Source organism: Ovis aries, chromosome 20, assembly GCF_016772045.2.
Source record: "Ovis aries strain OAR_USU_Benz2616 breed Rambouillet chromosome 20, ARS-UI_Ramb_v3.0, whole genome shotgun sequence".
NCBI lineage: Eukaryota > Metazoa > Chordata > Mammalia > Artiodactyla > Bovidae > Ovis > Ovis aries.
In genome coordinates this window covers 31,406,252-31,423,954 of record NC_056073.1, presented here as the reverse complement: position 1 = coordinate 31,423,954, position 17,703 = coordinate 31,406,252, and the positions used below count along the sequence as shown (strand labels likewise).

General features: G+C 40.7%; 1 protein-coding gene across 6 annotated transcripts in view; it reads left to right on the top strand.

The window, feature by feature from the left end:
• Window positions 1–17,703, top strand: part of CARMIL1 (capping protein regulator and myosin 1 linker 1) — a 306,068-nt gene that overhangs the window by 143,783 nt on the left and 144,582 nt on the right. For all 6 annotated transcript variants that reach the window (XM_060403423.1, XM_004019095.6, XM_027958413.3 and 3 more), the window contains 4 exons: window positions 1,012–1,133; window positions 9,498–9,595; window positions 9,933–10,003; window positions 10,233–10,306. In XM_060403423.1, the coding sequence (XP_060259406.1) occupies window positions 1,012–1,133; window positions 9,498–9,595; window positions 9,933–10,003; window positions 10,233–10,306 (365 nt within the window). The remainder of the gene's footprint in view (window positions 1–1,011; window positions 1,134–9,497; window positions 9,596–9,932; window positions 10,004–10,232; window positions 10,307–17,703) is intronic.

The window sequence follows — 17,703 nt, the reverse complement described above, 5'->3', positions numbered from 1 at the left end:
AAAACCAAAACAATGATTAGAAAAGATCCATTCACCCCAGTGTTCATAGCAGCATTATTTACAATTGCCAAGGAATGGAAGCGACCTAAGTTTCTTCCAACAGGTGAATGGATAGCAAAGATGTGATATGTATACACATGTGCATATACACACAGAGTATACTACTACTTAGTCATAAAAAAGGATGGGAGTTTGCCATCTGCAGCAACGTGGATGAGCTTGGAGGGATCATACTAAGTAAAATTAGACAAATACTGTATGGTATCACTTATGTGTAGAATCTCAAAATTACAGCAAACTAGTAAATATAACAAAAAAGCAGACTCACAGATCTGGAGGAGAAACTAATGGTTACTAGTGGGAAGGAGGAGGCATTGTATATGGGTAGAGGACTAAAAGGGACAAATATTTGGTAGAAAATAAGCTACAAGGATATATTGTGCAGCATAAGAGAATATAGCCAATATTTTATAACTATAACTAAAAGTTGTGAATCACTATCTTATGTACTCATACCTTATAATATTATACTGCAACTATGCTTCAATTAAAAAAAAAGATGGAAAAGGCATTAAATTTGTACTTCAACTATGCTTCAATTTAAAAAAAGATGGAAAAGACTTTAATTTGTACAGTAAGATGTTTTGAGAGATGACATTCATATAACTGTTGTTATAGTCTATGCGATTCATGGGGTCACAAAGAGTTGGACAAGACTGAGCGACTGAATTGAACTGAACTGATGGTTATAATTGTTATTAGTTATTGTCAATCTCTTAGGGTGCCTGATTTATAAATTAAGCTCTGTTATGGGCATGTATGTATAGGAAAAAATATAGCATATATATCAGCTTCAGTACTGCCCGCTTTCAGGCTTCCACTGGGGGCCTTGGAATGTTTCCCTAAGGATAAGGGGCGGGGGTGGCTACTGCGTGTAGTTTACACTATTTAAAGTAAATACATTTAGGGACTGGCCTCCTCCTTAAGCAGTGTCCCGCCCGGTCGTTGCAGATGGTTGTGGAAACTGAGAAGTGCAACATCTCCATGAAGATGGCGTCGCCCGAGGACGTGAGCGAGGTGCTGGCGCACATCGGCACCAACCTGCGCAAGATCTTCCCTGGCCTCTCCCCAGTGTGAGTTCTCCCGGGGACCCGGCCCTCCCTCAGAGTGCACACAGCCTTCCTCTTGCCCTTCATCGGGTTCCTCTCTCCTGCTCCCTTCATCTTTTAAACGTTACACATCAAAACCCTGGCTCAATACTGTTTCGTGCCTGAGATTGCCTATGTGCTGTTCTTTAAAGAGCTGGAGTGAGGAAGGAGTTTGGTATTCCTTTAACTTCTCCTGCTAAGACTAAAACACACACACACAAAATTTTTTGTTTGTTTATTGGAATGTGATTGCTTTTCAATGTCGTGTCAGTTGCTGTACAACCAGGTGAATCAGCCACATGTATATATGTCTCCTTGGGTCTCCCTCTAGGTCATCACAGAGCAGGCAATCTGAGATTTACCCTAGTATGAATTTTACACACAGCTATTAGCAGACTGTCTGGGGCTGAATGCTTTATAGGGAGGCATCAAGTATTACATTAATGAAGAATTCTATTTTCTTCATTTTCCCTATTTTTTTTTTCTGTTCAGTGAGAGGAAACTTACCAACAAAACTGAAAGTCAAACATAGCCTCTTTCATTTTCCTCCCACTTTTCTGAAATACATGTTAAGGCTAGAAGTAAATTTCACTTGGACATGTCCTCATATTTTTTTCTCAAGCATTTTAAACCAGGATTATGTGCTCGGGTAACAGAGTTTGTACTTAGGGAGTACATGGGTTGTTGGAAAAGGGGAGTTAGATTGACTGAGGTGAAAAGGCAGCTTTCCTACCCAACATGCACAGTTAGCTTGTCAGAATCAACTCTGAGTATCTTGTGACTTTAATGTTCTGCTTGTACTTGTGAAGTTCCTTAATTGTATGCCACACAGTTGGCCTGGGAAATGTATAATTCTATTGGTGTTGGTTGTTGTGACTAGAGAGATTTGAAGAAGGGGGTAAAATCTTTTCATCTATGTTCCCAGTAGTCAATGCTGTCAGGAAGGGAAATAAATCCTTTACATAAATAATATAGAACAGCAAAAGACAATAGGTCCTTGCAAAAGAAAATGACCCGCTCATAATAAGTTGGAGAATATGAAACTATACTTGAAATGCTTAAGCCTTGTTTGAGTTATTTGTCCATCAAATGTATCACCTGAGCTCATTATGGGAACTTTTGGGTCCTCAGCCCTCACCTACTTCCTTGCTCGGGTAGAGGCTGGTCATTGAAGGAAAGTCTGAACAGGTATCAGGAACTGGCTGAATCAGGACAAACACAGCCAGGGCCTCAGTTCACGTAATCCGTTCTTGAATAATCTAAGGTTAGCTATGTATAAGTGAAATGATACCTGCCAAGAACTGAATTTCTGGTTTTACTTAAATCTCATTTTGAAAATAGCATCCATGATCAAAATCAAATATACAGGGCTTCCGTGGTAACTCAGTGGTAAAGAATCCGCCTGCCAACGTGGGAGATGCAGGTTTGATCCCCGATCTGGAAGGACCCCATATGCTGCAGAGCAACTAAGCCGTGCACCACAACAATTGAGCCTGTGCTCTAGAGCCTGGGAACTGTAACCACTAACCCCGCATGTCATAACTCCCCGTGCCCTAGAGTCTCTGCCTACAACCAGAGAGTCCACCTCAACGGGAAGCCTGTGCTCCACAACTTGAGAGTAGTTCCTGCCAGGGTCCAGCCTCAGCAGAGTCCAGGGATATCCTCAGGATGGACGACGTTGGCAAATGAATGAATGAAAGACACGGGGTGACCAAGCTTCAGTGAGCGAGGCCCGTCACTTTATTTTCAGAGAGGGCTTTTATACCCTGAGTTGTATACTGAGCAAAATGAAAAATGCAGAGTCAACTCAACATTCCATCAGTATTAACTTTTATCAATACCAGGTTTTTTCCTGCAAGAGTCTTATTTTTTGTACATTATCTTCTGGCCTGGAGGCCTGTTGATATTTTATGACCTCTTTTTGATAAAGGTTGGTCAACCAGAACAATAATTTTCCCTTGAAGTGTTTCTTCTTAAATTCCTAGCCTGCATCACCCTTAAAGTACAGAGTTACATTTTTATGGAGCAAAGATTCAGTGGGTTACAGCAAAGAAAGAACTTATTAACTCAACGTCTAATGTTGCTAATGCTAAGGCTATCACTTGTTTCTTCTACACCCTAACTATATGCACTTCCAGGAACACAATGGATAAGGGATATGGGAACTTGGCAGCAAGCATTGGCTCAACAATGTTGCAAGAGTCTGGATAAACCTGCCAAGTAAGCTAGAATGCTAACAGGGGGTTTGAAATACTCCTTTCATGCCCAGGAGATTTATCAACTAGAGCCCTAAGTTGATTTTTTTCCAGAGAAAGGTGGTCGAGGATAGCCCCCTATTAATGTTAGAAGAGTTGGTGAAAGGCATAAAATAGTAAGACAAGCATCTGGTTTTGGGGCAGATGCTTGAGCAGGTCCAGGGGGTTTCTTGAGTCCTGAAGCTTTGCTCATCAGGTCTCTTCCACATGACCTTGTCATGGATGGGATCTCCTGTGCTGGCTCCCAGCAAGTTCCCACTTGCTGCAGCTAGAGAAAAGCCAGCACTTCAGCCAAGACCCAGCACAGCCAAAATAAATAAATAAAAGTCAAACATATAAAAATAGTATATAAATATCTATAAAATACGACCACTCCCCTTGAGTATAGTCAGAATGCAGGTAGGGAAAAAAATGAAGAAGTTTAATTAAAATTAAGATTTTGCATCAGAATCTCTGCTGTATATATATGTTTCCCTCTTCCCCTTTCCCTCCCTTACATCTCTCTTCTACTTCATTAAATAAGCAAAGTTTAATCTTCACATAAAATGAAGAAAATTTAAATTTAAACATCAAATCACTGTTAGCACTGTTTTGTCAACATTCCATCGTTACTGTGTGATAGTCACTATCATTGGAGGCTTCATCTCTAAGGCAATGATATTGTGAGGAAACTAGGGGAAATATTTGTAGCCTAAGTGTTGTTTAATCCGTTTCACAGAGATGCTTGTAATGGTGTTTCCCTTCAGGAAGTTGTTTTGTGTTATGGCCTGCAGGAACCCTGGCTGTTCCCTAAAACCAAGTTAGGTTTTTTTTTTTTTTTTTTTTTAACATTAAATTAAGTCATTAGAATGAGTTAGAACTAATTTAGAAGATGTTTACTTGAGAACATAGATAAGTGAAAAACAAAAGGAAAGTGAACCATCCTCAGATTTCAGAGAAAGGAAAAGTTCATTTAATTTGGGATGTCAAGAAAATAATGTTTGATTTGTGTTGTTTTGATTTGTTTGGGCTTCTCTCGGGGCTCAGACAGTAAAGAATCTGCCTGTAATGCAGGAGACTTGGGTTTCATCCCTGGATCCAGAAGATACTCTAAAGAAGGGAATGGCTACCCACTCTGGAATTCTTGCCTGGAGAATTCCTTGGACAGAGGAATCCTGGCGGGCTACAGTCCATGGGGTCACAAAGAGTCAGATGCGATGAGCAACTAACACTTTCACACTTTTTCCTCTTTGTTTTGAGAGGTTGACTGTTGTTGGCAGTGGCCCCCAGGGAGAGTTCTGTGGGGGAAATGGTAGAGGTTGGAGGCTGGAGGCAGATGCGAGGGCAGGTTCAGTTGCAACTTGGCTTGCCTTAGGAGGTCTGCAACCAGCCTCTTGCAGTTAGAATTGGGAGGCTGCAGATACCACTGTGAGACAAAGATAAAGCCACCTGGAGAGGGCCCAAATAAAAGCCTCTGGGATTGGCAGTAGGGAGCTAGTGAGGGCTTTTCAACTTTACAATAAAATGACAGCTACTCTTAAGGGAGAGTCAGTCTTGTAGCACTGCTTTATGAGCCTGGGGGAAGAGAGCCGCAAAATGATACTGAAAGGTGTCAGATTGTCTGAATATTTTTTGGGGGCAAGACTCTAGGCAGATTAATGTACTTCTCCATGCCTCAGTGTCCTCCTCTGTTAAATGGGAGTAATGATACTCATGCAGCTTGGTGAGGATTCAATTAACTTCTGTTGACTGCTTAACAAATGCTCCATAAATCTTCGGTTTATAGCCTGCTATTGTCTTTGCCCAGAAGTACCAGGACGAAAGCCTCCATGTTGAGAAGGAAATGGGTGATGTTTGTAGGGATATTCTTTGATGTTTATGAATTTTTAAATTATATTATGTTTGTGTGTAGGTTGATTGCATTTCTTTAATTTGATTTTTTGTTGTTAAATGTGGCCAATAACACCCTTTTTTAGGTAAGACAACATTAACCTCCTAACATGATTTTCTTCTCAGGCTTTCAGCATATTGGATTATTCTTTCATATAGATGACAGTGTGAAAGTTGGCTGGGTATTAGTGTCAGTAAGTTAGGACAGTGCATCTTTACTACCATGATAGAAATGATATTGCAAATCCCTCTTCAACTCAAAAACTGGTTAAGTTCGAAAAGTTAAAGGAAAGTGAAAGTCACTCAGTTGTCCGACTTTTCAAGAATACTGGAGTGGGTAGCCTTTCTTCCCAACCCAGGGATCAAACCCAGGTCTCCCATATTGCAGGAGGATTCTTTACCAGCTGAGCCACAAGGGAAACCCAAGAATACTGGAGTGGGCAACCTATCCCTTCTGCAGCGGATCTTCCCGACCAAGGAATTGAACCAGGGTCTCCTGCACTGCGGGCAGGTTCTTTACCAACTGAGCTATCAGGGAAGCCCTAAGGTTGAAAAGATGAGCTTATTATGAAGATAAGTGGCAAAACGGGAGTTAATGGGTCAACAATGGAAAGGTGCTTTACAGACTCTGGCGGTTTCTATACTTTTCTAAAGAAGTAGGTACCCCTTTGTGGTGTGGTTTGCATCAATAAAACATGTCCTCTTCTGGAGACAGCTGCATGTTGTATAGGGTGAGCGCTGGAAGTAAATTTTTGATAAACCAATTAATTTAACTGGATAAAAATAATTTTCAGATATTTTTCCATGTCAACAATGTAAGTGTGAGGTTTGCATAGAGAGCAGGCATGCTTGTCACTGAGTTCACTGTTTTTGCCACATGAACTATTTTCTGACTCTTGTGTAAATTAAATGCACATAATCCCTGGTGGCTCAGATGGTAAAGAATTCACCTGCAATACAGGAGACCTGGGTTCGATCCCTGGGTCGGGAAGATCTCCTGGAGAAGGGAATGGCTACCCACTGCAGTATTCTTGCCTGAGAATTCCGTTGGACAGAGGAGCCTGGTGGGCTATAGTCCATGGGGTCGCAAAGAGTCTGACACGACTGAGCGACTGAGAATACACAGTGTAAATGTAGTTGGTTCAACTGCGTAGTGCCACCTATTAGTAAGTGGTAGGATGTATTCCATGGATGGAGGAGCCTGGTGGGCTGCTGTCCATGGGGTCACACAGAGTCAGATACCACTGAAGTGACTTTGCATGCATTGGAGAAGGAAATGGCAACCCACTCCAGTATTCTTGCCTGCAGAATCCCAGGGACAGAGGAGCCTGGTGGGCTGCCATCTATGGGGTCGCACAGAGTTGGACACGACTGAAGCAACTTAGCAGCAGCAGCAGGATGTATTAATACATATCCGTTTGCTAGGATTTTGGTTGACGTGTTATGACATTTGTTGTGATAGCAATTTCATGTCTGTCTTTCTGTCTTACATGCATACCGTGTGTGTGTGTGAGTGAGTGCCTTGTGGTGCGTACACAGAAGGCTCTGCTGTTACTTTGCTGCAGGCATAACTCATGTGGGATAGATTTTTCCTTTTCTCATTTTCTGTGCCTCATGTTCAATACAAAAGAAACAGTTGCTGCCTTTTGGATGTTTAGTTCTTATGAGTTTCTCTCTTGTGTAAATAAATACACTTGTTTCATGAGACTCTTTTAGTCCCTGATACCTAATTTTTTTTTTTTTTTAACTTCTGAAAAAAAGAAAAATGAGAGCTGTTACAGAAGGAGAGCTACTTGGAAAAGCTCAGACAGATACTTTGGAAGGGTGGTTTTGCAGGTGAGGGAAAATGCCAGGTGCAGCTTCCTCAGGCAGGAAGCCTTTCGCATGGACGTCTACACCAGCTGCTTCCCTCACCCTCCAAGGTGATCTCTTCTGCCTCCAAGGGTGACTCTCTAGTGCTGTTTTGGGAATAAAATTAGACTCTGGTTTCTGAACCAGATTAGTTTGTTTGCCACTATAATCCTAGGCTGCCATCTTCCTATTTCTAACCCTTCCAGCTTCCTGCCTTTTCTCAGTTTTTGACTAGTTGAATTTCATCCTGTGTGTCATTGAAACAACATGCTCTACAGTTCACCCAAAATAAAGCAAGATTTTAGAAGAGAAATGTGATCTCAGATAAAGCCAGACATAAATCTAGTTTACTGTGTCCATGGTTTACTTAATTCATCTGTGTAAATGCTTCTGCTTCCAACTGCTCCACTCCATCTTTGCATAAAAGCTGGCTTTGCTTTCTTGTAGCCAGAAAATAGCAGAATGATGGTCCTGAACCAGGGTGAACCATTCCAAATTGCCAGATTCTGTCATGTCACTTTGATTAGGAACATCTTCTTAAACCCACAGTTGCCCCCAAATCGAGAACTTTCAGAATGGTGGGGGTTAATTACAGGTGTGTTCATGTGATATAGTGAAAAATTATGCTGCATTTAGGGGGTATCATAATTTACAGAAGAATTTGAAGGAGTTACTGGCATTTGACTACCGTTGGTTATATCTGCACATGCTTCAGTCATAAAGATGATAAAAAAGTAGGAGTATTTTTCAATGCTAGCAGAATGCGTGTACTTAAATGTTTGAATAGGTATTTGAGGTTTTCTCTAGGAGTAGAACAGCCCAACTAGGCAACTTGTCAGACTCCAGCACATTTTATCTGGACTATTCATTCAATCAGAAAATGGAAGTAACTGGGAACATTTTTCTCTACAAGGTGATTGGAATTCATAAGGGTGAGAATTATACACATAGCCAGTATGCTTTTGACTCATTAAAGATTAAAATAATGTTCAACTAGCTTAAAAAAAGATTAAAATAATGTTTAGTATGACTTAGTATGTCTATTTCACCCACTTTGCATCCAGGGCCTGTCATGGTCCTGGGTGATTCCGACCTGCCATCAGCCTTCCTCACCTCTTCCCTCCTGCCCACTTTACCCTTGATGGACACATCCTCGACCTGTCAGCTCCTGGCACGGCTTCTCCTGGGGTGAAATCATCATTTCGTCATCTCTCTTGAACTGCAGTCCCTAGTCTTTCACTTTCTCTTCCTTGGTACCCATACTTGGCCTTTTGGGGGGCCTCCTGGCTGTGGATCCCTTGACTTTTGCCCTCTTTCCACCTCCTTTCTACCTCCCTTCCTTTCTTATCCACCAAGCCCCATGTGTCCATCACTTCAGTGGGGCCCTGTCAGTATCCTCCACTCCTTCTGTCCCCACTGTGTTCCTGGCTCGCCTGCCTGGAAAGCCTGCCTCGCTGCAGCAAGCAGACTGCCTTGCCTCCACCCACATTTGGGCAGCCGGGAGGTATAGGAGAAGATCCCACAGCTGTTCAGCTTGCTGCCACCAGCATCTCGGGACCTTCACTCTCCCTGGGCTCTTAACAGTCTCAGGAGGTTCTTTTTCATTTCTCAAGTTATTTACTCTCTTTATTTCCACAGTTTACCCCAGGCTTCTCCCTGACCCCTGTACAAGTTTGTTTCCAGTACTGTCTGTTCATCTGACACTCCTTATGTAGTCTCTATGTGGCTCCTCTCCTCGTTGCCCGGAGAATGAAACCCCCACCCCTTCATTTGACCTCTGAGGTATCCCTGTGACCTGGTTCCCAGTTAGCTCCCAGACTTCTCTGTCCCCTCCTCACTGTTGCACCTTACTTGCTAACCGATTTGAACTGTGTTCAGTCTCTGGTGAGCACAAGCTCCCTGGGATTGTAGTCCAGAGGAAGAGAGAGCAAACAAAACAGCTCTTCCAGGGTGCCGTGCGCAGGTTCTTGCTGGATGTTTGTACTATTGAAGCACAGAAGAGGAGACTTGTACTTTGGTTCCTTGAAAATTAGTAATTTATATTTAATATATACATAATCTCATAAATTATTATTAGATAACTTATTAAGTAGAACACACCAGTTTTTAACTACTCTAATAAAATTAATGTTATGAAAGAACTAAATAACATGGAGACTATTTGCATTGTTAGATACCTTTAACTTTTTATCAAGTTTCTATAGTTCTCCAGCTCCCTAGTCTCAAAAAAAGATGGAATTATATTTACCAAAATGAAAATGATACCCATTCTTTGTTTAAAAAAAAAAAGATGCATCACAAAATAAACTTTGGAGTGCAATTCAGAAAACTTGAGTTTTGAAATATGTTGTTGTTGTCATTGTTGCCCTTACAGAAGAATCATGAAAAAAGTCTTCATGGAGCCATCTGAGCGACTGGCCAGCCTCCAAGCTCTGTGGGACAGCCAGACTGTGACTGAGCAGGGCCCCTGTGGTGAGCGTGCCTTTTAAAACCAAAAAATAAATGGTTGGATGGATGCCCTTTTGCCAGGAAGCTAAGTCTATTCCTAGTGTGCTACCGTAAAGGTACAATTACTTTTAAGGTGTAATTAGCACTGCACAGACTTTAGATTGGTGGACAAACGTCCTATATTTAAGCTGTATTGCATCCTGCTATGTACTTACTATAAAACACGGGGGAGAATCTTTGCTGTTTTCCCCAAACGGAAAGAATAATCAGCATTGTTAACGTCGGCCATATTTAAGCTTTTAAATTTTACCTTAAAAATCATTTGGTCGAAAACCTGTCACACTTCTGTTGTCTGACTCAGGTGGATTTTCTCAGATGTATGCCTGTGTTTGTGACTGGCTTGGATTTTCCTACAGGGAAGAAGTACAATGGGTAAGTGTATCTGTATGCATGCATGCACACATACTGTCTCACACACACCTGGAGAATATTCCAGTATTTGGCTTATTTCTCCTCCCCCCCATTCATTGCTTGCTTAAAAATCTTCCTTCTTGGGATTACATAAAAATCTGCCTGTGTCATTGTCTGAGTCTCTTTGTGTCTCTCTTGCATCTCTGATCATTTGCGGGGACTATTTACATAACGAAATTGTTTCAAATAGGATGTGGATACAATTTATCTGACACAAGACACCAGGGAATTGAATTTACAAGACTTCAGTCATCTTGACCACAGGTAAGCTACTTATTTTTTCTTTCCTTTTTTCACTCCTGATTTTGCTTTCAGGGCTGACCTTGTTTGTCAATAGTTACCCGTGTTCATTATCTCCAGAGAATCCTTTCCTAAGGGGAATCAGGAGAAGCTAAGAATCTCTGACTTTTGCTTTTTCCTGTTTCCTATGTGTTCATCACTATAAAGAGTTTGGAATGGGGGTGCATGAGTGTACCTCAATGTGTAAACTGTGGAAACGATTTAACTCTTGGGTTCTCATGCCAGCCCGCAAGTCTATTTAATCCACCCTGTATATAAATTCTAGTACTATTTTGCCTAATTACCATTTAGAACATTTTTCTATGAGGGAACTTTGTGCTGAAATCCTAACAAATGACTTTTAGTTTACAATTTCTTTCTGTAACCAGGATGGCTAGGGTTTATATGTATATACTGGTGGAAATCAATTTTCCAGTACCTGCCTTAATCATAAGGTAGATATCAACTGATATCTGTAATAAAACCATGAAATGTGTTACAAGTTATTTGAGAGACTTTAGGTTTTAGGACGTTAACTTTAACATCTTTAGGGCTGTGGCTTGTGCGATCAGACCTCAGAGAAGAACCCCAGAGAAGTTACCCCTTCTCTCTGCAAGGGCAGACTCTGCAAAGTGACTTTGCTCCTTGACAAAGCTGAGAATCTGAGAATTGTAAACCTCCCCCACCCCTCCCCAGAACTTACCTGGTCATTTATCTCAACCTATCTCAATCTTTTCAACCCTAGAGATGGTGCTACCTATTTTGTGTGTGTGTGTGTGTGTGTATGCGCTAGTCACTCAGTTGTGTTGACTCTTTATGACCCTGTGGACTGTAGCCCACCAGGCTCCTCTGTCTATGGGATTCTCTAGGCAAGAATACTGGAGTGGGTTGCCATGGGCAGATACGATAGCCCCATTGCAAGGTATCCCAGCTAAAGAAATCTTTTCTCTCTGGAATGGAGAGAGAAATTTGAGACTCCATCTGTATTTTTTATGCCAGTGGTCCCAACCTTTTTGGCACTAGGGACCAGTTTTGTGGAAGACGCCAGTTTAGCTTCTGCTATATGGCCCTGTTCCTAACAGGCCACAGACCACTCCATGGCTCAGGAGTTGGAGACCCCTATTTTATGCCATTTGGACAGTCGGAATTATAAAGAGGATGATTGCGTCTTCTTACTGCTAGCATCTCACCCCCAAAATACCAATGCAAATTATTTTGCCACTTACCTGGCAGGAAATCCGGAGTTGTAGCAGGGTCCCAACTGAATTGAGCAAAGAAGTATACTGGGTGGATATGACTTGTCTCTGCACATCCTGGGGCTATGGAGGACAGTGAAGCAGGCTCAGTTGTAGCTGTAGATAGGGCTGAAATGCCTGAAGCCCCCAGTTCTCAAGCTTGGATATGACTGGTTTTTGTGGAATAGGCAGTTTTCTCCTGCTTAGAGCTATCCTCCCTCTTCTTACATTTGCAGGAATGTCATACTCCCCATTTAGGCAAGGTGTTTTCTGTGTAGCTTATGAAAATGTGAACTGAGAAACAAAAAGGGAAGATATTTTACTTTGTATTTTTTCAATAAAAACAGAATAGAGCATATAGAATAAGATTAAAATAGGTAGGCCTACAGTATCCAATCTCCAGTCCCAGGATCTCTTTTGCACTTTTGTTTATGTGAGTTTTATCTTTTGGTACTTCTCATATTGGAAATTGAAACTAAAATAAAAAGGTTAAGTCCTTTAAAAATAACATGTTAGCATATAATAAGTTTATGTTAAACCTATTTTTATAAAAAAATGAGTTATAAAGGTAACTTTTCTTCTAACATAGATACCATTTTTTAAAAAAATAACTATATTCCATAACAAAAGTCAGTCAGCAAGAAAGGTGGCATCAGTTTACCTTTTTGGCTGATGATTTTGACTTCTGATTTAATAGAAGGCAGCTGGATTCTCATATCTGCTGCTGCATTCAGTCTGTTAGAAAATGTGTTTTGACTGAAGAATTAGGAAGAAAGTCCAAACATATGCAGATGTGCAGTAAGGATGGAGTATTTTTAATCACCGTTTCACATGATTACTTGATGTTCTCTTTTGATACTTTACCACAGCTCAGCAAGTGTTGGAATCTGAAACCATTATCAGTGAACTTCACTCGTTTAGAAACTGTTGGTTTACTGAGTTATGCATCGCGTGCAGATATTTCACTGTTGTAAAATAGTGGGGAGAAACAAAGGCATTTTAAAACTATCACCACTGATCTTAATCAAAAAATCTTTAAGAATGGCAAACCTTGTCATGCTCATAGTGGCAGATAAAAGTTTCCCGAAATTCAAATTTTTGCTTTAAAGATATAATTTTACTATTGGAAAAAAGTGCTCTCAGGTGATTTCCTTGCCATGACTGGCTAACTTCTTAAGTTTTAGAGAAAATATCCGCTAACTCCTAAGTCTGAATAACCATACTTTGTCATTTTTTCCATGGTGTTCCATGAGAAAAGAGAACTAATTTTGTGAGTAACACTGAGTGTAAAGAAAATACTTTACATTGAGACAGTTATCACTTTGGTATATAGAGGAAGCAGGTTGTGTCGACTTCTGTTTTGTTGCATAGAGTATTTAAAAGGCCTGTACTCAGGGCTGAGATTTAATAAAAAGAGTACTTTTTACTTTTTCATCGAGGACATTTTTGTAAATATTTATTTATTTGGCTGCATCAGGTCTTAGTTGTGGCACGTGGGATCTTTAGTTGTGGCACGTGGGATCTTTAGTTGTGGCATGTGGGATCTGGTTCCCTGACCAGGAATCGAACCTGAGCCCCAGCATTGGGAGTATGGTGTCTTAGCCACTGGACCACTAGAGAAGTCCCTTGTCAAGGACATTCTTATATGATATTAACCTCCATTTGTGTGGCAGTGAAGAATATAGTGACAGCTAGCACAGCTTGGTGCTACTGCCTTGGTTTGTGCTAAGGCACCAGCAGCTTTCGCCACCATTGCTTTTGCACCATCCATGCAATGTCAATATGTTGGAGTGGACACATTTGTTTTAGTATTAGTATGAAGGTTTCTTTGAACTTGTGAACCTCTGAGTGAGTCATGAGGTTCCTGGGGTCCATGGACCATATTTGGAGAACATCCAGTCTGTAGGAATAAAAACATGTAGGGCAGCCTGAGGTGTTTCTTCAGCTTTCGTTTATTATATCCTTCATGATTTTTGCACTGTTAATAGATTATACACAGTATCAGTGCTAAACTTTCCAGTTAATCCCCTGTGCTTAATTTGGTGATTAAACTACATCTAACTGCTGTGCAGTGTGTGCTTGGTCATGTCCGACTCTCTGTGACCCCAAGGACTGTAGCCTGCCAGGCTCCTCTGTCCATGGAATTTGCCAGGCAAGAATACTGGAGTGGGTTGCCATTTCTTTCTCCAGAAACTATATGTGGAGAAGCTACCAAATATAGTTAGTTGAAATATGTAGAGTACTATCTAAATCAAGAATCTTTGTCAAAACATAGAATTTTCCTATTAGTAGATTTTTCCTAATTCCTTAGCTGGAGAATTTTTATTTCACCACTAAATACTGCATTAATGGGATGAACCTATAGAACTTCCCAGGTGGTACAGTGGTAAAGAATCTTCCTACCAGTGCAGGAGGCGCAAGAGATGTGGGTTCCATCCCTTGGTTGAGAAGATCCCCTGCAGAAGGAAATGGCAAACCACTCCAGTATTCTTGCCTGGAGAATTCCTTGGACAGAGGAGCCTGGTGGGCTATATAGTCCGTGGGGCTGCAAGGAGTCAGTCATGACTGAGCACAAGTCATCGTCTACTTCTCTTACTACCTTAAGGGCTTGAAGAACATTTTTTTTTGTTCCCGAGACTCTGAATTAGAAATTGGAAACATTTTCTAGAGAGGGCCTGATAGTAAATGTTTTAGGCTTTTTGAGGCAAACCAGTCATTATTGCAATTATGCATCACAGCTGATGTAGATTGAAACAATTCTAGACACTGTAACTGAATGAGTGTGACTGTGTTTCAAGAAAACTTTCTTTGCAAAAATACATGTTGTGGGGAGGTGGGAGGGGGGTTCATGTTTGGGAATGCATGTACACCCGTGGTGGATTCATGTCAATGTATGGCAAAACCAACACAGTATTGTAAAGTAAATTAAGTAAAAATAAAAATTAAAAAACATACACACACACACACAATATATGTTGTGGACATTAGCTTGCTGACTTCTGCTATAGATCAGTGGCTTCTGATGTGGGATGTATATAACCAAAGGAAATGCAAGATGAGCTGCAAAAAACATTATTGTTGGCTCCTTTTAAAGTTTCTTATCTTAGTTTTATAACATACATAATCACAATTGTATATTTAGTATATAATAATAGAATCTTAAAAATTTAGAGTTCTCAAAGCTTTTTAACCACAGCGAGCTTGTTTAATAAAAATGGAGACCACTGCTCAAGACATCTTCTCTCCTGCTAATGCCTAAGTACTTGACTTTTTTTCAGAGTTCTGTCTTAATCACTCTGATCTTTAAAGTTTATGCCCTCTTCTTGAGGATTTGATTTTTCCCCATAGTTCTTACTGTTAAAATTAGATCCAGCTTCTATAGAAGAGGCTACTCCCAGTCCTGTTAGATGGCCTGTATTAACAGTATTTTTCTAACCAAGTTGCAACAGATTATGTTGCATGAACATTTCTCTGTATTAGAATGAACATGCTTACTCATGAAGGAACAGTCTGTACTTAAAGGGCACAGTAGTTTGGAAGAATTCATAATGGCAGAATTTGAGTGTGATATGGGTCATTTGAGAGGTTTTACAACAAGTCATGTTGGTACTTTTCTCATTTGAGTATGAGTTAGGGAGAAGAGAATGGAGGAATTAGAGGTGCAAGAGGAAAGATTACATGGGTTGCATGTTCTGGAGTTTTTTAGAAAATACAGGCAGTAGTTACCAAATGTATCAATAAATTTTCCACTGTGGCAGTCAGCTCCCATGTATCTCTATTTGATCATAATTCAGATATAAATAAGCAGTTTTGTTTATAGTTTACATTTATTTAAATGAGATTCTGCATGCTTTTATACATAGCTGTCCCTGAACCTGATCATTTCAGCTGACTTCCTTCTGGAAAGCCGTACACCTTTCATATAGTTGGTCTGAATGTTCTCCTGATTATCCATCACTCAGAGTTTTCTTTTCTCATCCCATTCTTTCTCCCCATTGCATTTGGTCATCAGAGGTAGAAACATCCATTCTTAATGGTCCTTGAAATCATTAGTGCTCCCACAATGGAAGTTTCATGAGGGCTGGGCTTTCTCTGTCTTGTTCACACCATATGACTTGATGCTCTGAAATCAAACCAGTGGCTCAGGGAGGTTTTTCAAGGGAAACTGAACTGCTCTTGGGGAGTAGATCAGAGTCCTGGGAGGCTGAAGGGGTTAATTTTTTAAAAGTCCATTGGATTGCTCAAATATCTTCTTTCCCATACTCCAGTTGATCATTAAACATGGCATTCTTCAGCCAGTTTTGCTCTATGTTACCTACTCCAATCCAGGGCTGAATCCTGTCTGGATTCCTATAAAATTCTGTGTGTTTCTTTCAGTTCATTCACCCAGGTCACTGTCTTTTTGCACTCAGGAGTTTGTAGCTTCCTTTTTCTAGGACCTGCTCAGATCCAAAGTGGAAGGTCTGGTTGTTGTGTATGGTACTGATGTTAATGCTGCAGATCTGGTAACAGGGAAACCAAACATGGTATTGGCAGCTTTATCATCTGGAACACAGGATGGAGGAAACAGTAATCCCTATGTGACCCCATCACCACTCATAGGAGATGGATTTGGAAGCATGTGTGGGTCTAGGGACAGGGCAGTGCCCTTGTCATTATTCTCATCACAGAGACCTTATTGATGTCCTCACTTGGGAGCTGCTCTTCTTCAGACATATGCCCAGTGTTTTGATACATGTTAAATCACATGACTTATAGAGCCTCATGAACCAAGAAGAAGCATATGTATCATATTGAGGCTTCCTACGAGTCAGCATACTGTCCATTGTTTTCACTGTAGACCAACCTCTCTGTTCTTGTGTGTTCTCCTACCTTACCAGACCCTTTAGGGTCTGCCCAGGAGCTTCGATGTAGATTTACAAGCAACTTGAATGCTATAGTTGATTAATGAATTAATTGATTCTAACTAAGGAACTATCAGAACTAAATGTGAACTTAATTTTAAGGGAAGAAACCAATGTAGAACTTCTTATACACCTAAACACACACGTGTGTATATGTATGTGTGTACATTTCTGGGAAGGACAGTGAAATTTTGAAAGGGCTTGAAGGAATGTCCCATTTTAAAAGTATTCCTGTGTGTTATAATATATGAAATTAAAAAAAAGGTCACAAAAGAACAAGACTTTACTGGCCATATCATGGGTAGAATTTGATCTAGAGCATTAAGATATCTAAAGAAAGAATGTCTCAGTTTGATGTAAGGTGGTCAGTCATGGGGATTCGCTGATAGCTCAGTTGATAAAGAATCTGCCTGCAATGCAGGAGACCCTGGTTTGATTCCTGGGCCAGGAAGATTTGCTGGAGAACGGATGGGCTACCCCTATTCTTGTGCTTCCTTTGTGGCTCAGCTGGTAAAGAATCCGCCTGCAATGTGGGATACCTGGCTTCAATCTTTGGGTTGGGAAGGTCCCCTGGAGAAGGGAATGGCTACCCACTCCAGTATTCTGGCCTGGAGAATCCCATGGTCTTTATAGTCCATGGGGTCACAAAGACTCAGACATGACTGATTGATGGTTAGTCATGGAAGCCTTTACAGGAAAAAGTCATGAAGTCACTTTTGGCAGTTTCCATCCAAGCATTGCCCAGGAGAAAAGGGCACTAAGCCAACAGACTTTCAGTATATTGACTCCTTTGTGGATAAACCCTTTCCTATTTTAAGATGAATTCATCAGCTATTTAAATCTAATACCATTAAAATTTGGATTTATCTAAAAAAGAAAAAAAAAATGTAGGACTAGAGACCCTATTGTTGCTGAATAAGCATTCAAGTGTGAGGATGACAGCGATCATGCTGGATCCAGCCAGTTAGTCTCTGGAGAAGAATAGGAATTAGAAAGTGCCTGGAAAAATGTCCATTCAGTTATTATTCATAGCTTTCCAAAATTTTTTTAAGCACATTCTTAAAATTTGTTCTAGGTTAGGTTATCAATGGGCCAAAAAGACGCATAGATTGAAGAAGGCTTTGTTATACATTTCTCATGGGTGCTCTCAACGGTCTGTGAGCTGACATGTTAAAAATGTAATTACACTGTAATTTGGAGCGGCAGGGAATGATGAGGGTAGAGGTAGTGGTGCTGAAGACAA